This window comes from Channa argus, chromosome 5, assembly GCF_033026475.1.
Source record: "Channa argus isolate prfri chromosome 5, Channa argus male v1.0, whole genome shotgun sequence".
In the NCBI taxonomy this organism is placed as follows: Eukaryota; Metazoa; Chordata; class Actinopteri; order Anabantiformes; family Channidae; genus Channa; species Channa argus.
The window spans coordinates 2,500,260-2,527,388 of NC_090201.1; the positions used below are offsets into that span (position 1 = coordinate 2,500,260).

The 27,129-nt window shown below is 40.3% G+C and overlaps 1 protein-coding gene across 3 annotated transcripts in view; it reads right to left on the minus strand.

Annotated features, from left to right (window-relative positions):
• The window catches only part of cntn2 (contactin 2), a 74,163-nt gene that overhangs the window by 39,965 nt on the left and 7,069 nt on the right, over positions 1-27,129 (minus strand). For 2 of the 3 annotated variants that reach the window (XM_067503822.1, XM_067503820.1), the window contains exon 2: positions 1,469-1,620. In XM_067503822.1, the coding sequence (XP_067359923.1) occupies positions 1,469-1,526 (58 nt within the window). In that variant the 5' untranslated portion in view covers positions 1,527-1,620. Of the gene's footprint in view, positions 1-1,468; positions 1,621-2,170; positions 2,221-27,129 lie in introns of all 3 variants that reach the window. The other variant, XM_067503821.1, reaches the window with a different exon arrangement.

Sequence of the window (27,129 nt, forward strand, 5' to 3'; positions counted from 1 at the left end):
AGTTAGATACTATGTTACTTGAACAGTGTTGTTTGACAATGTGTGCAGTAACAATTTCTAAATATTCTCTTCTTTTACTGAAGAATGTACACTTCATGTGCAGATAGTAATTAAGGGTGTGTTGTGTATATATATGTAATTGTATACTTAAACAATGTAGATATCATAGAGCATAAGTGGAGTTTATAGGCTTATAACATTATGACTGTTCATCGGTTTCTCCCACACCGAACTGAAGGACCGGACCTGATTGAGTGTGTGTAAGATATGATATACTCTTTCTTTTGATATAGTTCTTTGTTTGTGTGTGTGTGGGTGTGTGTGTGTGTGTGTGTGTGTGTGTGTGTTGGAGCAAGAGTGTAAAAGTTCATATATGTTGGTACTTAAAGGTTCGTGAATTCTAAAAATAAATCAACTGGCTTGTCGCCATAGTGGAAGATGTTCCGCACTTAGATTGGGCAACAGTTATTTTTACACCGGATGCTTTCCTACCACAACCCACCCATTTCATCTGTGCCTCGGGACCAGCACATAGGTGGCGCTTGGTGTCTGGGTGGGGCCACACGTATTGGGGTCTAAAGCTAATTATATAATTAAACAAATGAGACAAAAAGTGACACAAAATGGTTTATTGTGAAAATGATCCAATCTTAAATATTTGTTTTGTGGTAAAAGCATGTGAAATGATTTTCCAACTGAGGCGTGATGTTTGGCCTCCTTACATGAACTGTGCGCTTTAGGCATAGTATTCCACAGCATAGTATTTCCATTGGATTAAGGTCAGGACTTTGACTACTTGGCTATTCTGAAACAATTCTTTGGTGATCAGCTTGTGTTTAGGGTCAATGTCTTGGTGGATGATCCACTTAGCTTAGTGTTAGCTCAAAAATGGATACCTGGATATGTCACTGTACAATGATTTATAGCTCCACCAATGATGGCAAACCATTCTGGTCCACAGACAGGGAAGCAGGACAAAAGCATGATACTGACACCATCATTCCCATTTCCCAGCAGGGACATTGTTCTTATGTTCTTTGGTCTTAGCCATTCAAGGAACATTCCTCCTGCTGTAAACTAGCTTATCCTCATGTTGCAGTTCCCGACTGAAATATCTTACTAATTTCCCCTCAAAATAAATAATGAAATAGATTTTTATGATAGATATGTAAGAGAGACTGTGTCATTCAGGGACAACAGGTGTTATTTCCATATCTACTGGATGACTTTTATGACCTTTAATGACCTTTCTTTGGTATTACTTTGTTTGGCCACTATTACACTCCTAACATTGCTGTCTCAAAAAACTGCTGACACAGCAAAGGAAGAACTAATCTTGATTTTGCAAATAAAGCTGATCCCCGTTCAAAAACAGAGAAAGAAATGTATTGAATTAATCTGATTAGTCTGACTACCCACACAGGTCCAAACGCGCATATGTGTGTGTGTGTGTTAATGTGGAACTTACCAACAGCCTCCTTCAGAGCCACTGAGCTGAGGATCAGCAGAAACAGCAAGTGCTCCATCTTTTGAATCCAGCTGGACTCCACAGAGATCACAAACAGATCAGAAGCAGATGCTCACCGTTTCTCGCAGTAAGCAGAGGCGTCCAGTCCAGGCCTGTGCAGAAAAAGAACAGAAAAACAAGCATAGTTCATTTAGGAATGTACATCTGTCCACTATAACTGCATCTTACCTTTCTTTGTATAAACATATAAACATATAAAAACATATAATTATGTGATTATAAATATGTGTGACATATAAATATGAGATTATATGGATAAATAGACAGATTAATAGAGAGATTATAGATTTTCTGAGAGGTCCTGTCTGAGGACCACATACATACTGTACACACAGATTTTACGATTAGGAGGCCACAGAACAAATGGGGGAGAACAGACATGCTGGTTTGGAGAAATGTGTACTTTGGAAATTGAGGAATATTTTGAAAATGAGGAAATCTTTAACTGGGACACTGGGAAACTAGAGAAGATGTCTGATTTTCATTGGTTTTACAGATGCATCATAAACAATGTCTGGGTAATGTTATATTAAATACTGTTTTCCCACTGATTTGCAGAGGGCACAGACACTCACACCAGCATATTTGCATCATTTAAAGTCATGGAATTGACGTTAGTTACAGCTTATTTGTCACTTTTACATTTTAGTGGTCCACTTTTGCAGGCATCAAACAGCAAATGGGCTCTTCGCCTTCAAGAGAGCAGGAGAGAAAGAGTGCAAAGTTTGTCATTAATATTTAATATAGCTTTAAATGTGTGCTGGAACATCCTGCATTATAATTATATGCACAACACCTGCAATCCCTGACATTCAAGCCCTGCAATTCCTAATTTTGTTGTGGTCCCCCATCTAAGGGACCTGTGGTAATCTTGATCCTCACAGTTAAGACTGAAGTAAACAAACCTGAGATGACTTTTAACACCACAGATAAAAGTGTAGAATCCTTCCTCAACGGCCCCAAAAGAACATTTTTGCTCAAGGCAGAATTCGAGGTTTTAAGGGAAAGAGCAATCAAATGATTTTTCCACTCATGACAGCAGCTGGGAATCAATTTATGTGCGATATTACTCCCTTGAGTAAACATTTTTCTGTTACGGACAATGAAATAATTGCAAGGCTCATTCTTAACACAAATGTCTCTTTACACAGTATGGAAGTGGGTCTTCAGGGTTTCACCACGACAGAACTCATTGTGAGGAAAAGGTTTTTATGTCATGGCACCTGTTGAGCTGCATCCAAAGATATTGTGTAAAAATAAGGTAAGACTCCATTCAATCCAAAGTACCCACACAGATCAAGGCCAATCGAGGCATATTTTAGTGGATCAGTATTGGCTAAAATGGCACAACCTATCTCCAATTTTCAATGGCTGCCTTTTCATCAATCTCCAGAAGGATGAAGAGCACTTTATGTGTCCACCAGGGAAGTCACACCTGAGACTGAAGTAGTTACTTGGATGAGTAGAGAAACATTTCAATTTATTAAGATGACATGACTCTATCATATAATATGTTCTGTAGAGCACTATAACTCTTTGCTTAGTCTAGTTCCTATTGTTTCTCTAACCCAAAGATTCTCCCTGCCTTCTGCGAATATCATTGCAACTCAAGTACTGTCATCTTTCGTCTGCTCACAGCCACCATCCATCCCCGGAGACAACCCGACTTTATCAGCTTTGATTCACTAAATCTAAAGGGATTTCAATTTTCCATGCACCACAAGGCCTTAATGTGTGTATCAAACACATACAAACACTTGACTGTCAGTTTGCCCTCTCACAAACTACTGAGACTGATGGAAAAGGTACAGCAGAAGAAGAATAAAACAGGAAGGGGACTGACAGAGAGACAAGAGAATCAAAATCTGATACAAAAGAAAGAGAGAATGAAAGATAAATAGTGCATCAGAGGAAATATAAAATCGGGGGATGACAGAATCACAACATCATAGGATTCAGGGAGGTGAAATAAAACAGAGAGAGTGAGAAAGAGATATAGATGGGCCATGAAATCAGTTTAGAGTGTCATGGAGTAGGGAGAAGACAGCAGTGTATCATGTATCTCCAAATGACCCTTCACTGTCTATGCATCACAGAGTGTGCCAGAGTATGTTAAGCTTAGTGCTTATCACAGGCAGGAAGCACATTAGACATTTAGCTGAAGTAAAAGTCTGACACTCAAGTGCTCACTGGAGTGCTGAAACACTTCAAGGTTTTAAAATCACTGCAGCAAATTAACTTAAAGTGCTTTTAAAAGAGTGCTTTGTCAGGCCCTCACACCAGCGGCAGAGCTAGAGGGATGGCGTGGGGGGTGGCTGGAACCAAAATCTGATTGGCTACACAGGTGCCACCCTTGCTAGAGTGACGTGGTGGACGTGACCTAAAAGGGGTAACTGACCAAATCTGAAGCTGAAATATATCATTACATATGCCCCCTTTCTCACCCAACCGACATGATGTCATCGCAGAGATTTGCAAGCACTTGCAGGGTTCTATGACACATTCTGCAAGAAGCAGGCAAGAGGCTAAACACTGCGTCTATATAGAGGGTGTAGGGTGAATAGAAGTTTCAGCACTTTGTGTGTGTGTGTGTGTGTGTGTGTGTGCGCTCCTACACAGGATGCATTCAGGGCCAGTACAAAGTGTAAGTTACGTTCTGAGTAGCCATGGCATTAGATTTGTATTTTCACAGCAGAACCTCCTTCCAGTTAAGGATCATATCAACCCGTCTCCCTTTGCCCATCGTGGCTGCATTTGTTCTGCAGGAGATTGCAGTCAGGCAGCATTTATATCCTAACACCTGTCCAGGCTTCAGCTGAGGTTATATAAGCTTCCTCTCATTTATTTTGTCTCTCTCTCACCTAGGTACCACATCTCCAGGCTGTTTGGTTTCTGTTTTTGCCTCCATTGATAACATGCACACACCTACATGTTTTTACTCACCCACTCACAGGATAAATCGATTGCATAATTATTGTGACAGGCCAATTTGTAGGTTTTGTTGCACCTTTTATGTGGGACCACAGATCTCTGGGTGACATCTCCACCACCGTGTTCTCCACAGCGTTGTGCCGTCAGTCAAAATGGAATCACAAAGCAATAGGCTACAAATGGGTCTATGAGAAAACAGGACCAATGAGTAGCAGGTGGCGCTTGTGAGAGTTGTAGTGTTAGTAATATTAATAATATTTATGATGACTTTTGAGTACAATTTAATAAATATGTGTAATATTCATCCGGCCACGCTGTTGCTGGTGTTGGCAGTGATTGTGTTAACGGCCACCGCTACATGTGGAGCCCTGCTCATGTACATGGGCCGACTTTGGTTTGTTCACCTTGCAGATATTGAAGCATTATTGTAACCTGCCATTAATGCAGTGTATTTCTTTATTCTTTAAATCTGAAGTAGTTGCCATCTGTCTTCATTTCTCTATTTTCCGACATTAAAGTTGCTTGAATACAGCAGCAAAAGTCAAAATGGCCTCTCACATTTACATGTGTGGGACACACATTTTAACTGTCCTTCATCACAATGCATCTCTCTCACTCTCACCTTCACGCTCCATAAAAGAGAATGACCACTCAAAATCATGGAGCATTCAGAGTTGTGCGGACATCTGCTGATTGGTCACGTACTCCTTTGAACACCACACACACACACACACACACACACACACACACACACACACACACACACACGTGAACAAAATGTCATCTGAATTCAGTTAAAATCTGGGTGATGACAAGTGTATATGGATTGCAGGACCACCCAAGAACGATGCTTCAGAATTGCAGTGATTAGTTGTGTGATATGTTGGGGGATGATTGGTTTGAATACGTTTCTTGTCTGCATGTAAATACTGCTACTAAGCCATATTGTTACAGAAAATTCACTCAAGCTATTTTTAAAAAGGTGGCTTACTTGTTTCAAACATATAAAATATATGTAAAATATATTTCATGATTATCTAAAGCTCCCGTAGAATGACAGTGATAGAAAACCCACCTCCAGGCTATGGAGTTGCAAAGACCCTTTTCTTTTTTGTCCTTTCGGCTTATCCCGTGAGTTCAGGGTCACCACAGCAGATCGGTGTCCGAACGTTGACTTGGCAGTTTTTACGCCGGATGCCCTTCTGACGCAACCCTCCCCAATTTCTAACGGGCTTAGACCAGCACTGGGATGGGAATGGGCTGTTAGGGGTTCAGTGCCAAAGACCCAGAGACACTTCGACATTTAGCCGGGACTGGGGATCCAAACACTGACCCTTTGGTCCGTAGACTTTACCAACTGAGCTACAGCCGCCCCGGCGTTGCAAAGATACTAATATGTATTCCCCATCAGCCTTTCCCCTCACCTTAACCATCACAACTACAGTAAATGGGACCCTTACTCCTACATCAACCCTAGCCTTCAGTGAAATCTGCCCCTTACCATAAAACCAATTCTTAATGCTCTAAACAGCCCTCTTACGTTGTGAAAAATGAGGAAAGGTCAACTAAATGTGGAACCATAGACAAGACAACAAAGGGTACAAAATGAAGGATTCAAGATTTATGAAAAAAAAAAGTACTAGCAGGATATTTAAATTAGACAGAATTGAAGCAATAACAAGACAAAGTGTGAGAAATAAAATAAAAAAGCGTATATTAAAAAACAAGGTATCAAGAGAGATTAACTAAAAGTCACTGCAGGGAGGACAGATCATAAACTGGATGTGCATACAAAAACACGAGTCGGGGGAAAACACAGATTTAGAGTAACTAAGGGCTGCTGTAATTAAAGAACTAAAAACTGAGAACATGAGTAAGGCAACACAGCAGAGTGCAAACAAACGCGAAGCAAACTCAACCAACAAAGCTAAATTTGTGCAACCAGGTCTGGAACAGATATGAAAGTGCTAATCACAAAGCAGACCAGAGACAATAAAACAAAACTATAAAACAATAAGCAATAAAACTAAACATGCACACAAAGAGGGCAAAAAGGTTGAACATGGTAAACGAAACCTTCAACCAAATAATCAGGCAACAGACTCCAAGCACACAAATCAGGGAGAATAAGGAAACTGGACACTGGACATTCACAGAGGGTAGCAATGGACAGGGCCACAGGTGAAAATAATTAGGACTAATGAGGTGTGTAAAGTGACCGAAATGACTATAAACCGGAACTGGGACTGAGGGAATATAAAATAAAAATCAGGAGATGGAAAGCAGGGCTGGAGAAAACAGAGAGGGAGAACTAGTAAATAGTAAATGGCTGCTTATATAGGGCTTTTATCCAAAGCGCTTTACAATGCTTCCCATTCACACACACGCCAATGGCAGCAGAAAGAGAGAGAGAGAGAGACCGACAGGAAGAAATGAAGAGACAGAGATGAAGAGTGCAGGTATAACAATTGAGTAGGGTCTGAGTGGGCAAATTGGTGGATGAAAGGGAAAAGGGTGAAGGTCAGCAGAGTTCAGAGTCACATCCATGACCTTTTTTTGTTATATCAGCAGAGCTGTGACAAAGAGAAAATCACAGCAAGAAGCAAAAAAAAAAAAACAAGTCTACCCCACGCTGATTCAGACACTGTGACTGTTATTGGCAAATATAGTATATGACACAGAGGCGGACCCCCTGCCTGTCCCTTCAGTGTTTGGCAAAGATGCTGAAAGCGCAAAGCAGTTCATGCTTTGATGTAGCTTCATGAGTAAGATCAGACTGCTGTTGTGACTGGTGTCGTGACACACAAAGTACACAGACCTATACACACACATATTCACCCTGTCTCCTTGCATCTCGCTGTGTTACAGCCATTATTACCACGCTCATTTAGCTGAGCTGCAGAACTAATGACTCACCCATAACTGTGCAAAAAGTATCTCATAGTGGTGTGTTGTAATGGTGTGTATTTCACTTTTATCACCTCTGGGCTACAGACCTAGAAACAAGAGACAACATGGAAAAAAGCATGGTGCTGTAGTGAGGCCTCTTGATATTGGACTGTGGATGTGTCTTCTTTTACCCATCCTCTATACAAAAGTTAAAATTGGCAATACAAAACAAACACAGGAGACTTTGATGGAAAGGAAGCAAATAGTAAGAGGAGAAAAGGAAAATCTACAGTAAGCAGGGAAAAGATAAATGAAAGACAACACTTCAGCGTTGTCCTCTGACTGCTAAGCCACCACAGTCCAGATCACAGAAGCTTTGAGCTAAAGTGGTGATTCACTGTCAGGTCTGAGTCACAAACAGGAAGTCCTCTGATCGCCTGGTCCATTACTGACCTGAATCCAAACAGCCAAGATCTGCTGCATTTGTCATCAGCCAAACGACTTCCGCTGGTAGCTCCACTCTCTCTGACACCTCAGACAGAGCACAGGTGAAAAACGGATGGAATGACTCTTTACACATTCACAATTCTTTATGTCTCAAAGGCTCAGGTATGAATAAGGGAATGAAAATACTTTTTATTAGGGTTGATCACAGTGTACACAATAGACCTTTTTTCACAAAAACCACTAGTACTTCGTGAAGGTAAAAAACCCTTTAAGCTGTGCAACGCAGTGACATGGTAACAATGGATTGCAGTGGTCTTTTCAACTTCTCTGTCAACGAATAAAACTCCCGTATTTGTAAGAGCATAAACATTCATACAGCAGGACATTTAGGCAGGTTGCTGTATTTCAACAACATGTCAGAATAATTCCATGTGAATTGCTTGATAAGCGTAATTATGCCCTTTTTTAAGACTGAATGTAAAGACTACCACCACTTTTAATGCTTAACTTCCTGTACACAGTTTGCATCTCAGATAAAGATGTTTAATACTATGTTATGTGGTACCTTACACATGTAAATGGAATTACAAGCAATAGCTTGTGTAGAAGTACGTGAATCTTACTAGATTTAACATACAGGCTAAGTTGGTTAGCTTAAAATTAGAGCCAACAAAACAGAAAAAGGGTTAAAATTCACTATAACAGCCATCACTGCTAATATTATCCATCATTTATGTTAATTTTTCTCACCTGTGGTGGGTGGGAAACATAATGGTGGTAGAGTTGAGATGCATTAATGGCAGCTTTCACACTTCCACCGAACAAAGAGGAGCTGTTTACTCTACCTTTCATAGACATTCAGGCCTTTCTGCGGTGCAAAATGTTGTTCCACAAAAAGTGGCTTGGGACAACTCGGTGCATTAGCCGAGCGCTGCCTGCTTTAATGTAATGATCCAGAGTGCAGACCCCCAAACACATGTGCTACCTCTTTGTACCTTTAAACTTTGCCGTTCAGCTCGCGTAATCGCCTACAACCATCTTCTTTTTTTTTTTAACGTTTTGGATCTTTTGTAAACAAGCAAAAGGACAAGTTTGGGTTATGTTTTTGCACCAAACACAAACCTTCAGGTATCAAGTTTTTAGATTCTGCAATTGCTCCAATGTAATGACTTACAACGGAAGTTAGTCCGCCTGGTTTCGGCTGCTTCTGGTTAAGAAATGCAGAAAAGGGGAAAAAGGTCTATAGAGATGTTTTTAGTAAATGTTATTTAAATGTAGATTTAGCTTAGTAATCACCGATCGTTCACACCATTGACCTAACGAAGGCACACAAATAACGGCAGCTCGCCTCATTTGTAATCAGCCAAAAAGGACTCATGTCACACCAGTCTTCAGATCTCTACACTGGCTTCCTGTAGCGGCTCAGGTTCAAAGCTCTGTCTCTTGCCTACAGGGTGATCAACTCAACAGCTCCTGCTCACCTCAACTTGATTTGAGGAGAATTTCTGGACCTGCGTTATAATGGGGTCCAATGGGAGTTTCACTCAAGCCAAATACTAAAAGAACAGTAAGTCATGTCACTATGAGAGTTACATTTGCTGAAAGAACAAAAAATTATCTAAATTTTAATGTATCATTTGTTGAGAAAATAAAAGAAGAAAAAAGTTAATAAAAGGTGAGGTTAGAAGTGAGAGTGAATTTGATGTCGCTCACTCTAACTTGGCCAACATTCTGCAAAACGCAGTAATGGAGAAGTTGAAATTTACCTCAAATTAAAACTGCAATTATACAAAGGCCGTAAAAGATATTAAAAAGCGCCGAGCTGAAAAAGCAAACGAGCTAAAAGCTGTATATTTTAAAAAGTATAAAAGATATTGAAAATAATTTTGTACATTTTTCCCAGTCTGAATCTGCATAGAAGGGCTGTTTTAAATACTGCAGGGACATTGAGTTGCTCCTTCCTACTAAACCCTCCCCTCTATGTTCTGTCAATGCTCACACCAGGGTGATGTCTTCTTAAACGGTTCATCATGTTGGAAGTATTGCTGCTGGCATAACCCACATGCGTTGCACAGTACTTGCAAACAGTTTCAGTCATTTTCTCCACCACTTTGTCTTAGGTAACGCTGCACAGCACCCTTACAGCAGGCCAGCATTGCAATTTTCAGGACTAAATAACAGCTGCGCTCAGACCCTTATCCGTGACATCATCGGTGGGTTCTCAGAACTGTGAGGGAGACTTTCTTTCCACAATTGTTTCAATTTTCCAGTTTCTATTTTAAATGACCCACGGCTTTTACTGTATGCACAGGGTTTCCACGAATACATGTGTTTTCGTGTGTGTTTAAGAAAAGTAAAACGAGGCCTCTGCAGTAAAGTGCTGTTGTGTCAAGTTACCCTACTTAAAGTCAGAAAAGAGACGCTTGACCTTTGAAAAAGACGACTAGAGGGATTCGTCTGCTTTCAGATCAAATGCCTGTGAGTTTAAGTGGGCTTTGTATTTCTGTGAATACTTTCAATTCTCCATCAGGAAAAAGGAGCACGGGCTCATGTTCCCATATCGAGAATCAAAATGTCAGAGCTCAGTGACTTGGAGCCTCTGCTATGTCGGCGAGTGTGTATGTGCATATTAATTGTCTCTTCAGGTCTTTATTTATGTACATTTATCTGACTCTTCTGAGGTTGGCCTTCACAGGAGGACCCTCCGTGGATTTTCAGAAAAGCAGTCCTCTTTTGCTCTTTGTGTCCTTCAGTTTAGAAAACAGCACAATATTCCACTTGAAGGCCTCCAGGAGACAGCAAAGAGACCACCTGTCCTTTGTTGTTTTTCTTTTTCTTTTTTTCTTAAGCTTGAGCTCAGACAACACTCTGATACAACAGTGCTTTCATTTGGTTTCATCCATCTGGTACAGTGCGGATTCCACATTTAAGGAATTAAACATTGACCTGCACCAGGGTCTGCAAGACTGTAATTTCAAGGGCTGCAACTCCAATTGCAGCAAACTCAGTAGTATTCTCCGACAACCCTATGTCCATTTAACACACTCATTATTTCATGTAGCACTCTGTCTCTCTGTTTTGTCTGCTTTGTCCCCACATGAATACTCAATTTTTGTTTGTTCAGGGTCCCGGGGGGCCTGAAGCCTATCCAGCTGTCATTGGGTGAGAGTTGGGGTTTCACATCACAGAGAGACATACACAGACAGAAAACCAGTTACATTTAAACCTACAGGTGATTTAGAGTCCTCAGTTAACTTAACAAGCAAGTCTTTGGACTGTGGGAGGAAACCAGAGTACTTGGTGTACGTACCCTGACACATCCGCACAGAAAGGCCAGCCAGGATTCAAACTGGGGACCTTCTAGCTTTGAGGCAGCAGCACCAACTTCTCGACCACCATGCTGCCCATTTTATTCATAATTAAAAATGTAACGGTATTTTTTACCGTACGATAATTTTACCGTAGTTTACAGTGCTACTCCTCGCGTTTTGATAGGAACCCACCAGGTCGCTTACAGTAGCTTCTTTCTTATCTTATTTCTTCTGACGTTTTGCTTTAAAAGAGGCTGTTGCATATAAAAGGATCTGACTGTGATCTCTGTGCATAAATATGTGGCAGTCAGCCATCCTTCAATGCATTGTTTAATCTAATGTATTATTGATGGCGCTGAGTCAAGAGACTGCTGCTCGACCTTAGTCTAGCCTTTAGCATCACTGACCCTACCTTCCTGAGTGATCCTGCACTGATTTCATTTTTTTATTTGTCAAATAAGATGACTTGTTATGAGTGACGATTTCGTCTTTAGTGTGAGTGACCCTGAAGAATACTATTTAGGATTATTTGATTTTCAATATTTGATGCTGTTTAGGCACAGTGTGAAAATGACTGGATGCCCAGTTCAGTTGCTTTAAACAAGGTAGTTTGTATCTAGTATCATTCAACGCACACAAGATAATGGTGTTTGCATGTCATATAATAAGGCGATGACATTAATGGCCATAATCTAGAACATGTTTGTATATCATAAACTAAGGATTTGTTCTTATAAGCGTTCCAGGTTGGATTCTCTAAACTGCTCTTTTCCGACAGAAAAATGACACCGGGTCATTCAAGCCTGCTGTCAGAAGTCAACAAATGAACAAAGAATTACAATCAATGAGCTATTACAGTAACAAATATTGCAGCTACAGTAGTCTATGTTACACTGGCAGATGTTAGAACTAATTAAAGTCACTGGATGATACTGGACAGAGACCGAAATGAAGAGTTGGAGGCAGTGACAGGACTGAGAGCCTTCTTACTGAGTGTGATGATGGACTATAGCCCAGTTGCCACTTGCTGAGAGGCTTGATACACCCTGGACCGTTTGTTGTTAATTTTTGTAGGTGTTTTCCACCTGTGGGGAATATCTTTCTAGATGTGTCATAGACTTGAGAAAAGCTATGACACATCTGGAGCACTGGTGAATTTTGTTTAAACAAAGTATGAAGTATTAAAAAAATTGGTGGAAAATTGTAACATTTTCTTAAATGTCCTGTACAACAGGTTCCTGCATGTGGCCAAGTTAGTTAAATGAATCGGTTATTGCCAATGACTTTCAATGTTATGTTGTTGTTGGTTGTATGAACATTGCCAAATACAACAAGCTTGTTATTTAAACAAGGCTGTGCAGTTAATTGAATTTTGATTACAATTATGGCTTCCAATGATAATAAACACAAAACAATTAAAATGATTATTGTTTTGCAATTATGCTATTGTTCTGTCTTGTGTTATAAACCCAATCCAGTGCTCTATTAACTCTCACTAAAAGATAAAACTCTTCCACCAACAGGCTGCAGCATGTTTTGTTCAAAGATTCTAAATAACAAGCCGGTTCACCTGCTGGCTAAGCCTGTTCGCGTCACACAGTTGGGACAGTTCCATTTCCACAGAAGAAGAATCAATAGAGTGAAAGAACAAAAGTTACAATCATGATTGTTAGTCGACAGTAGCCTTTGGTCCTGGTTTGGACCCTTAAGCAGAAATTTTCCCTATGATGGCACCACGGATGGCGGCCTCGGTGTTTTGTTGCGCTCTACTTTGTGTTGTTTTGTGTTTGAATTTAGTTTTTTACCACAGTTCTGGTGGCCCTTACTCCAAGGAAGAACTCATCGACATCAGAGCTACTGCCCCTGTGGATTTATTTCCGACCTTACTGGCCTCTACCGCGGATTTACTTGCTGTTTTGATCAAGGAGGCGCGCAACAAAGTGAGGCCCCGCAGAAGAGGTAAGCGCTCAGGTGTACTTGTTTAGGTTTACATTCTGCCACAAGGCAATGTGCGTGAGGCACAGCGTGGACCATTGAGGCACTGGAGGACCTTCAGGCGGGTTTGGAATGTATGAAGTGGGATGTTTTTACGTCTGCCACTAACAGTCTGGATGAGTATAAGGACACCGTGACATCCTACATTAACTTCTGTGAGGACAGTGTCATTCCATCAAGCACCAGGATGAGTTATAGCAATGACAAACCCTGGTTCACAGCTAATCTCAGACGGCCGAGGTGCGAGAAAAAGGCTCCATTCAGAAATGGAGACAAAGAAAAATACAGACAGGCTAAGTACAGGTTTAGCAAGGAGGTGAGCAGAGCTAAATCGGCACATGGTGAGAGAATGGAACAGCAACTCTCAGCCAAAAACTCTGCCTCTGTCTGGAAAGGGCTGAACCCAATCATTAACTACAAGCCTAGACCCCCCCCCCCCAAACTCTGTTAAGGACCAGTGCCTGGCCAACGGCCTGAATGGGTTCTACTGCTGCATTGAAAAACAATGAGACAGACCTGGTCCCCCCCCACCAACTACTGATCAGCAGCTGCCCACCTCCACTGCCACACGTGGATGACCCACACAGATTCACACCTCAGTGTCCCCCTCTCCCCCAACACCTCTCACCATCAAAGAGGGAGATGTGAATAGACTGTTTAAAAGGCTGAACCCCCAGAAAGCCACGGGCCCAGACTCTGTCTCCCCTTCCACCCTGGAGCACTGTGCCAATCAGTTGTCTCCAGTGATCACAGACATTTTTAACACCTTGCTGTAGATCTGCCATGTGCCAGCCTGCAGTAAGACGTCAGCCATTGTACCAGCCCCTAAAAAGGTGAGGATCATCAACATTGATGGCAGTTTGTGAGGCTGAGGACGTATGTCTCTGACTCGATGACCATCAGCACTGGATCCAAGGCTGCATTCTTTCTCCTCTGTTATTCTGTATACCAACAGCTGCACATCTGGTCACCAGTCTGTCAAACACCTGAAGTTTGCAGATGACACCACCCTCATTGATCTCATCTCTGACAGAGGCGGGTTTACAGGAGTCAAATACAGTCACTACAGTGAAGGAATTTGAGGTTATCATACAGAGAATGAAACCCCCCATTAACTGTATTTACTTTTCTGTCCACATCATGACCCTCTCCAACTCTGCTAACAACCTGGGGGTCAAGTTTGACCCCAACTTGTCAATCGAAACACATGTCGAACACCTCCGAAAAAACATAGCCCCCCCCCCCCACACACACACACACACACACACACACACTCTATCTATACGACTCTGAAAGGCTGGTCCACGCCTTTGTCTCCTCCAGGCTGGACTACTGCAATGCACTTCTTATTTGGATCTCTGGCACGTGCCTTCAATAGCTCTAATGCATTTAAAACAGTGGTGCCAGGATCCTTATGAGGCATGAGCACATCCGTCCTGTTCTCCGGTCATTTCTCTGGCTCCCCATCCACCTTCGGGTTGAATATAAACTCTGTGTACTTACCCACCAGTGCATCCGTGGAAATGCCCCACAATATCTTAAAGAACTCCTCACATCACAATCTACAACAAGACAACTTTGTTCCACCAACACTTATCGCCTCTACCCCTACCGAACCAAACTCCACACAATGAGGGATTGAGCTTTCTCAGCAGCCACTACATGGCTCTGGAACGCTCTGCGAGAAGTTTCTCTTCAGAAAAGCATTTTAAAGTGATCATTACGTTTTCTTTTGTTATTTTATGTTTTCTATGGTTTCTATGCCTAAAATATTTTTTATTCTTGCTTTTCTGCTTTTGTAGCACTTTAAGATGTGTCGACAAACGTAAAGTGCTTAATAAATAAAATAAACTATTATTATTATTATTATCATCCTCCATCACCGTCTGCTTTCCTGCAGCCGTGGCCAGGGACAAAGCCAAGCTGAAGCACGTCATCCACTCTGCTGAGGTCTGATGGAAAGGTGTCTAAGACCAGATATTGTCACTTTTGCCATGACAGAAGGTTATTAGCTGCCATCTCTCCAGGAGCTGTACGTCTCCAGGACTCGAAGAAGGGCAGCCAGGATTGCAGCCGACCCCTCTCATCTCATCCCAGACACAAACTGTCTGGCAAGAGGGGAAGGGCTGATCCATCAAGACCAGGACCTCATGCCACAAGAACATTTTCTTCTCCACTGCGGTCAGCCTGCTGCTCAATGCCCAAATCCCACCATCTCACTGACAGTCACTCTCACTTTTTCAAGTTGTTCTACCTCCCATTGGACACTCACTCACACTTGTACATAGCTTCTTATTTTATTTCTATTGTAGTTTATTTTGAGATCACCAACCTGAGACAAACTGCGTCTAAAAACAAAACTATTTCAGAGAATGTTCCTCAAAATAATTTTTTTTTTATTCATAAAAGAATGTTGTTGTTTTTTTATGAATAAAGACTTTGAAGATCCCTCAATCTACTGTATATATTATCATCAAAAGATTCAGAGAATCCAGAGGAATCTCTGTGAGTAGGGACAAGGCGAAAGGTCAAAACTGGGTGCTCGTGATCTTTAGGCCCCCAGATGGCACTGCATTAAAAACAGGCAAGATTCTCTACTAGACATCACTGTATGGGCTCAGGAACCTTTCCAGAAATAACCATCTGTGAACACAGTTTGCTGCGCAATTCACAAATGTAAGTTAAAGCTGTATCATGCAAAGAAGAAGCCATAAGTGAACACAATCCAGAAACACCATGTTTGAACCATGTTCTGAGATAAAATGGAAAACTGTTCTATGGTCTAATGAATCAAAATTTGAAATTGTTTTTGTACAGCATGGATTCCCTGTTTTGCAGACTAAGTAGGAAAGGGACCACCCAGCTTTTTATCTGCAGTTTAAAAGCCTGTATCTCTGATGGTGTGGGGGTTCATTAGTGCCTATGGTGTGGGCAGCTTACACACCTGGAAAGGCTCCATCAATGCTGAAAAGTACATAGAGGTTTTAGAGCCACATATGCTCCCATCCAGATAAAGACTCTTTCAGTGAAGACCTTGCATATTTCAACAAGACAATGAGAAACCACATACTGCATCCATCACAACATCATGGCTTTGCAGCAGACGAGTCCAGGTGCTGAACTGGGCTGCCTGCAGTCCAGACTTTTGACCAATAGAAAACATTTGGTGCATCATGAAGTGAAAAATCAAAAGCCCAGGACTCTTGAGCAGTGTAACAACATTCCTCTCCTAAAACTCCAGAAAATGGTCTCCTCACTTCCTGGACATTTACAGACAGTTACAGACAAAAGAAGAGGGGATGCTGCACAATGTTAAACATTACTCTGTCCCCTTTTTTTGAATTGGAGTTATGATTTTTGCCATAATTGAGCAGCCCTAGCACTGACATGTTCAAAGTTACATTTTGGATAGAATCTTGGACACAAGTCTAAACAAACACTGCTGTTAGATGGTCATCCAATAATTTCAGTATAACTTTTAATTTTCTATGTTTAACAACATGAAGGACACTTACGGTGGAACTTGAAATTTTTTGAACCGTTCTTTTCTTTATTTCAGCATAAATTAATTAAGTCCTGAAACTAGATAAGGGAAAGCCGATTAAACAAACAAGATAAGTAAATTACATTTTCCTATTTATTTATTTATTTATTGTAGAAAATGATCCAATCGTGTTTGTGTGAGTGTAACTAATATGACCAAAAGCATGTTAACCTCTAGCTTTATCTACTTATATGAAGGGGAGTCAGGTGTTTCAATCACTGGGATGACAAACAGGTGTGAGTGCGTGTGTCAGGATCTCTCTGCACTTCCTGTCTTTGAACTTTTATTTTGTGGCCCCTTCTCCTTACTTCCTGTCCCTGGTTCTTTTTGCCCAGCTTTTTTTTTAGCTTTTTGTCCCTCATTGTTTGCACCTGTTCCCTCCTCTATTTAAGTTGTGTCTTCCCATCATTCCCCTTTAATGTGGTCCCTGTCTAGTGTCCCTGTTGTCATTATTACCTTCAACAACCCCACATCTGTATGTATGTTTCATGGACTCTTGCATTCAGGACTCTAGTTTCTTGGACATTTTTCTGGGACTCTGTGCATCTGTGTCATGTGGTCTTTGGTTTGCTTTTAGTTCTCAATCAGTGTTTCTTGTTTTAGTCCTGTTTTCCCCGCCAGTTCCTCCCAGGTTTTTGTGTTTTAGGGTTGCCTTTGTTTAAATCAGTGTTTGGCCTAGTCTCTAGTTTTCTCCCCTCGTGTTGATCCTGGTTTTTTTCACGTTTAGGTTTGCTTGTGTGTTCTTAGTTTGCCAGAACTTTATGCTTAGTTTGTTCATGTCTGCCTCCCCTTAGTTCGTGTGTTTATGTGCTCCCCCACCTCTGTTACTTTGGAATCTTACCCTTCCAGTGTGTTTTAGGTTGTGCTTTGTTTTACTTTAATCATTATTACGTGTGTTCCTTTGTTCAATAGTCTCCTTAGCCTTACCCTCGTGTTTATATGCTTTAGTAGTTTAACATTTGTCTGTCCCTTGTTCATTTAGTAGCCTTTGTTTGTTCGTTAATTTCCTTGTCTAACTTGTGCCTGAGTCTTAGCTGTATTTATTTTGGTAAATTCTGTACTGATTCCGGGCTCTAGTATCTTCCTGTTAGGAGCGACTTCTGTTCACCATTTTAGTATCTGTTAAATAAACCCTTATTTTGTTCATCCCTCGCACTGTCTCCTCTCTTGGGTCCATCCCTTAACCAAAACCCTGACAGTGTGAGGCCCTGCATTATTTAATAAAGAAATATCTGGGTGTTTATTATAAAAATTTGATGCCACTGACCGATATCTCAAATTGATAGGTAAATCCTGTCATGAGGTGAGTTTGAAGTAGAAAAAACAAATACATTTTAAAAGACAGAGCCATGGAACACTGCAGTCTTGCACATATTCTAACCTCTTTTATCATGTCATTGTTAAACTGCAATAACTGATTAGGATCACTAACCAGTAACATAGTATCAAATGTTATAATTAGTCTTAGTATTAAAAAGACTAATTACTGCTCTGGGAAAGTATTTAGATAAAATAAAGCCACTCCTGTGCATCTTGTTAAAGGAACCATAAAAAGTGAAAAATACTTCTGGACCAATTAGTTCTCCTGAGTAACTCCTACACATCAGCATGCACCACCTGACCACCACATAGGCATTAAGTTGGGCAATAAATGGCTGACCACATGCTGAGAAAACACAATTACCGTGACATTTCATGGACAGAAAAATGAGCAATCATGTTTAAACTAACTGAACTGAACTAACTGTTCACTTTACTTCACTTCTGCACTTAAATATCCAGATTCACCTGCAGGTTTGAGTGGATCATACATCCCCCTCAGAAAGGGGACTGTGGCATCTGAGAGCAGGATGACTTCATGCAGACTGTGACTGAGTGAGAGTCACATCTATTACGTGTGTGTGTGATATAAGAGAACAATAGTGGGTCTGTGAGAACTCCAGTATTTGCCCCTTTGCCTGTTAAAACAGAGAACCATTTACTGACGTGGAACACACGCGCACACACACACACACACACACACACACACACACACACACACACACACACACACAGTAGGGGGCACTATGGAACCCACTCATTTCATGGTCACTTGACATAACTTGGCTGACAAATACTCTCCCCTCTCTACCTCACACCAAGTTGATATAGTTTACTTTAATCAGTATCAAAGAGGCAATACATAAATTCTGACATGGATTATAGGTAAAAGTTTGGACCCAACAATCACATTGAAATTCTACCTGAAATGCACCAACATCAGATTAAAACTAGACAACCAGACCCTTTCTTGGCAGAGACGAAGATAATTTAAATTAAATCAGGCAAAGAACACTTACTCTGACAGCTACATGATGCAGTAACATTTCAAAGGTCACATTTAATACCAGCCTCATAATTGCTGGAACAGCAGGCTGTCAACCACAGGTGTACAACTGAGGAAACCAGGTTTAACCTCAAGTCAGGCTCAATTTCCAGGTATGAATATCCCTTTAAAAAAAAAACTTGAGTGCCTAGAGAGAAGAACCTCGTCAGAGATACATGAACGCCTGACCACAGTCATTAGAAATATGCTGGTGCACAAAGTGCTCTTTCTATAAATGAATCTTTCAACCGAGTGCATGTTTGGACACATCTATCTCATGTACCTACAATCACATCATCAACAGGCAATCACAAACATGCTGGATGTGGTTTCTACTCTTGACCCTTTTTGCCTTAATTTTAAGCATAAAATAACTTTATCCAGGAACGAACAACGAACAAGCTATTTACATTTTATACAGCATACCCAAACCAATACGCTACTAATACTGCACAATAATCATGACAGCACAGACATAATTCATAGTCCCAAAGTGGACTTTTCCCACTACTTTATTGTAATACTCCCTCACATGATCTTGTTTATATCTGAGTGCCCATGTCGCCAAACAGGCAACCAGAAAATGATAAAATAGATGAGTTACCCCAGCCATCCATTCCGGGCTTTCCTGACATCCCAACCCAGACACCGTGACTTACAGAGTCAGGCATCGGCGCCGCCAGGGTCCCTGTGGAGAAACAGCTCTCCCTACTCATCTGTCACACTGCACATAACCAGTACCACGAGATATGGAGTCCACTGAGTCCCGACTGTGAAAATGTGAACCCAATGTTTCTCGCATCTATACTGTATTTGGTAACTTTTTAAAGTTTAAAATGTCCTCCAGTGCATGTCTCTGCAACAATTATTATATATCTTTCATACTATATATCAGCAGGTGCCTGAAAATTCCAGTATTGGTGAAGCCATAAAAACAGAGCCAATAAAGAATCAGTCATGAAAATAAGGAAGTCTGTGTAATGTGAAAGCTACCTGTGTCATTATGGAGATAAAAGGTTAGACACTAATAGGTCAGTTACATACTTTGTACAGTCTCAGTGACGTACTAAATGTTTTGAGCACATATAACTGTGTGCATTAATAGTTTTTACTGAATAAAAATGCAAAAATGTTAAAAAATACAAACTGTTCCATGGCCAATCAAAAACACAGCTGGGAGCCACGATGTGGAAAAGGCCGCAATCAGAGACTAAAGAATGAATTTAGGAGAAAGGTCAGTGTCCGGTCGTCTGTTAATGTGTCCAGTGTTCAGACTGTAGAATCACAATGAAACACTTACACATAAACACACACTCATACCATTTAAGTCATAATTTGTAACCGTGACAACGCTGACGCCTTCACTGTTGAAGTTTCTGTTTGATTCCAAGCTGCCGAAATTCAGAGGACAGAATAGAGTCATAAAAAAAAAAAAATGCTGCTTATTTTATCTGTGTCATCATCACTAAGTCCAGTGTCTGTGTCATGTAGTGCTGCAGCGACTGTTGTTGTTAACCCAGGTGTGGCAAATACACTAAGTTGTTCAGTTTTTGGCAGACTTAACATTGTGTGGCAGCTGTGGCTTCAAACCTGCTCGAAACACAAGGTTAAAAGTGTGTACAGAATATTATGTGAAGAATAATATTAAGCTGTTGCTTCTCTGTTACAACTACTAAGACTGTGTCCTGTCTAAACTCTGCCTACAAAAACAACAAAAACTCTGTAATATCCCTTTTACTGTAAATACTGTCAAAGGTCCACAACATTTTTTAATCGCAATATTGTGAAATTACATATAGGATTATATCCCGTCTTTCAAGTATGACTGCAACGTGCTTCAGCAAAAATTTTAAAACACTATACTGTTATGTCAGATTACTCAAATGGTTTGTTGTTTGTAGTTTTAACACAAACACCTGACGAAACCTTAATACAGAATACAATTAAATCAATTTTAAAAATTCCGATTTAAATTAGGTAGCGTGACAAGTGTAAGAAAAAAACATTAGAATCACATTTTCTGCCTCTCACTACTCTTCTATTTCTCAAAACTCACTTTACCTTTAAATCTGTGAAATCATATGTTTTACTTGTTGCCCAAATGCAAACAGCAAGCAAACCTTTCACCAACATTTAACAGATTGGTAAAAAAAGTGGGTGAAACCTCACAGAGCGGAAATCAGAACTAACCTAAAGAACTATAAAGGCATGCAAAGATGAGAATAGATGATGCACAAAGACTTGTCAACAGGTTATGAAAAAGACTTACACTGCGGCGCAGACAGACACCGCGTTCATAGCACTGAGCTGCACTGCTGCTGAAAATATATTTTCTCCACAAGATCAAGCATCCTGTTGTGATTATGGGAAGAGCTGCGACTGCAGAGACAGAGAATATATGCTGACACACTGTTGAAAAAGAAATGACTATTTAAGTTATTTTATCCCACCAGGAATCCATGTTCCATACCTACACTCAAATTACGCTTACCCTGTGGTAAACGGAGACACAAAATGAGGCCTTTATGTCAGGATTCTGAAACTGCACCCAGTAAATGAGAACCTTGAGTTTACAGTAAATCACTATGATGAATGCAGATTAATTTTTTCAATCTGGCAGAAAATGTGACTCATCTTTGCATAGTATACATTTTCTTTTTCATATTCTACCTTCTCTTTCATTGTAGAAGTTGCTATAACCATCTGTGGTGAGTAAGAGTGGTGTGAAAATAATTTTTATTGCAACAATTGAAGTTCTGTTACACTCAGTTGATGACTGGTGAGGCTTCACAAACAATTCTATTCTTAATTGCAAATCAAATTCTGAGCATTTTGACCAAAAATAGGTCGTTTAACAACCAGGAACAACCATATTAGAGACAGATCCAAATGGGGAAAATAAGCACACTCCAATCTCAGAAGTGGTGCCACTGGCCATTGAACACCAATGAAAAAGAAGCAACATGGAGGACAAGTGTGATTCCTGGTTGTCCCTCCTTTCAGTTTCCATAATTGATATCAGCTTAACTGCGGTAGAAACATGAAGGCTCCATTTAAACTCCTATTAAAGAAATAATATGATATGCACCATTTTGCCTATTTTCACTGGTCTTCAGTTGAAATAAATTGGTTCACTTCAGGATGGATGCACCAGTGGTTCCCAAATGGATCTGGTTCGGTATTGGTTGAATAGCCCCACATGGGTAGATCCCTCTGTAGCCACAAACTGACCCCTCAGATACAAGCTAATTTTTTGGACTTAACATATTTTGTAAAACTATTTCTGAATTTCTTGGCCTCATAATTTCCTATCTTCTGAAAATTCCATAATATTTGCCTAAAACCGCAACTGATACTTTCTTTTCCATTATAGGAAGTAAGTTAACTTCACGATCGCTCCAGAAGCGAGAGAATGTGGAGTTTTGAAGGCAAATATTCGCATAATAGAAAAATTAGGTTTCAGCAAAGCTTAAGGCAAAGTAAAGAGGATTATGTGTTTAGGAATATTGCTGCTACCTTATCCACGCTCCTCAGCCTCAGCAGCTTATTGTAAACAGGATCTGATGTTTAAATCCAGTCCTGGATGGTTCATTATAACAATCATTATAGGGCCATTAGCATGCAAGTAAAAATAGCCAAAGCTCCTGTCAGTATGTGTGTAAAGCTGCCTGTTACTCACTGTTGATTCAGAGGCGGTAGATTGTAATTGCAACCTCTCCCTGTTCCAATCAACTTGATAAGAACAGCTACTTTTTTATTTCTTCTTCGGAAAATGTAAAATCTTCACTGAACAGCTCAGTTCTGTTAAAGGACTCATACAGCGTTGGTAAAAATGTGCCTCATCTTCCAGATTGGTCTTTCTCTCCTCAGAGCTGTATATTTACACATAAAGTGTCACAAAATTAAGCAAAAGAGCCTGCTGTTCTCTGCCTTGGGGAACATTTAGTTCAACATGAAGTCTTATGCTTATGTCTTCTGCGCCAAAATACATCATATGCGTAAACTGTGAGAAAAAAACTCTTTTTTTTTTGTCATCAGAGCAGCACAAAATCAGAGTCTGCTGTACTTAGTCATCGGGGGTTTAAACACAGCACAACATGCCCGAAATTTTGGACTGCAGCTATTATAGTATGATAAAATATGTTTTTTGAGAGGAAATACAGTACTGACTATAATATTTCTGGTATTGTGACACCCCTTAAAGTTTAGTTCATGATAGTCATAAAATAGTGTTATTCATTTACATGATATGTTGACATATTGGCTGTAACACACCGCATGAATTAGCGACGCAGTACTGTTAACTTCAAGTTACGAGTCGTGAGTGGGACTTCACTAAACTTCTTTTAACAACAACTCACTTGTCAGCCCCGGCCTGTATTCTCAGTGGATTAGTTGTGCAGTGCAGTGTTGCTGTCCTATTAGCAGTCTGCAGCATGTCCCAACACACAACGCTTCACTGGCTTTTAATTTGGACTCAGGCTGTTGGATGACTTTTATATACAGCCCCAACATTTTCCAGTTCAACACAAGCATGGAGTCACACCTGCATGGCAGTGGTAATACAAAGTTTAAATTAAAATGTTTAATACTCAAAAACACATCCCAACACACACCAACACTTCTCTAGTGACAACGTGTGAGACTAACAGTGTCACACTAACAGTGTCAAACTAAGTCCCCAGTGGGACTGGGGACTTAGTTTACATGAGTAAACCAGCAGGTCTTTTAGCAACCTTATCATTCTGCTCAAAACATGACTGAAATACTCACAATTCTATAATGGCAAAAGGAAAACTACAACCCAAATTCCAAAAAGTTGGGACGATGTGTAAAATGTAAATGACAACAATGCAATGATTTGCAAATCTCATCAAACCAAACTTATTTCACAATCGATATCGACATATTGGCTACTAGAAACTAAGAAATGTTACCATTTTGTGGAAAATATTAGCTCATTTTAAATTTGATGGCAGCAACACATCTCAAAAAAGTTGGAAGGGGGGCAAAAGGCTGGAAAAGTAATTGCTGCAATAAAAAAACTAATGGAGGAGCATTTGACAACTAATTAGTTTAATTGGCAACAGGTCAGTAACAAGACTGGGTATAAAAGGAGCATTTCAGAGATGCAGAGCCCTCAAATGAATAATGCAGAGGTTCACTTCCATCAACTCTCACCTGTTGCCTGGAGGACATTAAGGATGACAGAGAACCTCCTTCAGCTAAACAGCATCAAAACCGAAGCCCTTCTAGTTGGCACCACCCATCAGCTTCAGTCCTCACCCATTAATTGTATCTCCTTTTCTGGTCACACCATTACCCCCCCCAACTCTGTTAGCAACCTGGGGGTCAAGTTCGACCCCCACCTGTCATTCGAAACACATGTCCAACACAAAATGCATTTTTTCATCTCAGAAACATAGCCAAACTCTGCCCCTTTCTGTCCCTCTGTGACGCCGAAAGGCTGGTCCACGCTTTTGTCTCCTCCAGGCTGGACTACTGCAATGCACTTCTCATTGGAATCTCCGGCAGGAGCCTTCAAAAGCTCCAATATGTTCAAAGCAGCGCTGCCAGGATCCTTATGAGAGTGCGGAAACACCAACCCATCACTCCTGTCCTCCGGACACTTCACTGGCTCCCCATCCACCTTCGCATTGATTATAAAGTCTGTCTACTTACCTACCAGTGCATCCATGGAAATGGCCCACAGTATCTTAAGGAACTCCTCACACTGCAATCTACAACTAGACACCTCTGTTCCACCAACACCTATCGCCTCTACCCCCCCAGACCCAAACTCCATACAATGGGGGACCGAACCTTCTCAGCAGCTGCTCCACAGCTATGGAACGCTCTGCCTGAGAACCTGAGGGCACCACAGACTGTGGACTGTTTCAAAAAACAGTTAAAGACTTTTTCAATTAGAAAATCATTTTAAAGTGATCATTACTTTTTACTTTAATGCTGTTATTCTATGTTTTATATGTTTTTAGGCTTTACATGCTTATTATGTTTTATTCTTGGTTTTAATCCGCTTGTGTAGCACTTTGAGATTTGTTAGCAAATGTAAAGTGCTTTATAAATAAAATGAATTATTATTATTTTATTATCACCAATCTGCGACAAACTGCATATAAAAATTGTGAAACAATTTCAAAAAAATTTCCTCAATTAAAAATTGTCAAGACTTTGAAGATCACACCATCTACAGAAAATAATAACATCAAAAGATTCAGAGAAACGGGAGGAATCTCTGTGCACCAAATCTGCCATGTTCTCATTTAAAATGGTCTGATGCAAAATGGTGCATCCATCACAACGGCATGGCAGGATGTGTAAAACGTAAATAAAACCAGAATGCAATGATTTGCAAATCTCATCAACTCATATTTTATTCACAATAGAACATAAACAACATATCAGGAGAAGGGTTTGGGTGCTGAACTGGCCTGCCTGCAGTCCAGACCTTTTACGAATAGAAAACATCTGGTGCAGGTAGAATCCTGCATCCGACAGGAATGTGACATCATTCCTCTCCTAAAACTCAAGAAACTGGTCTCCTCACTTCCCAGACACTTCCAAAAAGAAGAGGGGATGCTACAAAATGGTAATGGTAAAAGTTGTAAGAGGGTGATCCCTCTTACAACTTTTTTTGAGATGAGTTGCTGCTGTCAAATTTAAAATAAGCTAATATTTTCCATGAGATGGTAAAATGACCCAGTTTCAACATCTGATATGTTGTTTAAGTTCTGTTGTGAATAAAATCTGGGTTGATGAGATTTGGAAATCATTGCACTCTGGCTTTATTTACATTTTACCTATCATCCCAGCCTATTCTGAATTGGGGTTGTACAACAATAAATGGACACAGCAGTCTTTAAGGGAATATCAATGTCTTTTTGATGACCTGACATAAAAACAATCAGACAATTTAAAAATCTTTTTTCTTTGACATCATCCTCACATCAGCTGAGTGTGATTTTGTGTCTGGTGATATGACTTCATGCCAGTGTGCTGATGCCCTGCTCTTTGAAGTCAGACAGGAAGGTGAGTTTAGGAATGTCCACACACCTCACATTCTATCTTGTCTTATTGTTTTGGGGCTGTTGTTTCTGGTTAAGCCTAGTCTGCAGCCACTCAACGCAGATGTTCAGGAGTTCAAGCAGGCAGTAAATGTACGAGGCAAACAAGGCAAAGGGCTGTAGAAAATACAGTGTGTGTGTGTGTGTGTGTGTGTGTGTGTGTGTGTGTGTGTGTTTGTGCGTAGACCATAGCACAAAGAAGTACATGGCAGGAGATGAAGCTTTTAAGCTATCAACCAATCAAATATTCATCAAATCACAAGAGCAGAGCAGACAAAAACAAGTAAAGGACACTCTGTAGAATCCACAATTCAAAATCCACAATGCAGTAGTTTTAAGGAGGTTATTCAAAGGTTATTTTGGAATAGAAATTTAAATATATTCAAATTTCCTCAACTAATCTCCTCTGATTCACTTACAGTTAATTATTTTTTTTTTAGAAAGGCAAGAAATGAAACCACAATTATTTAATTATCATTGTGGGGAATCTCTACATTTAATCTCATGTAAAGCAAGCAATAAAATAAATCACCAGACTGACATGTGATACTATTAAACTTACAGCATAGCTACAGTCTTCGCCCTAATTCATCGCAAAGGTGTTCTATCGGCTTGAGGCCAGGACTCTGTGCAGGCCAGTCAAGTTCTTCCACACCAAACTCACTCATCCATGACTTTATGGACCTTGCGTTGTGCACCTGAATTCATTTATTTGGATGGGTGAGCGAATACTTTTGGCAATATACTGTATTATCCAAGGTTATTTGAATTGCCATAATTTTACTGACGATGTAGTGCATGTGCAGATGATCTAACTATATGAGAACGCTGTACACATTAATAACCACCGTTGGGGTCTTTACACCAAAAAGTAATAAATTACTCATTACCATTTTCAAAATTAATATTATTACTTTCCTTATTATTCCCTGTCAAAAGTAACCTTTTGCATTACTCCTTATACTACGTTTCTAAAGGGTTAGGGTCTGAAAGACACAACAGCTTGTTGTATCTGCTGCCAATTGTTAAAGTTC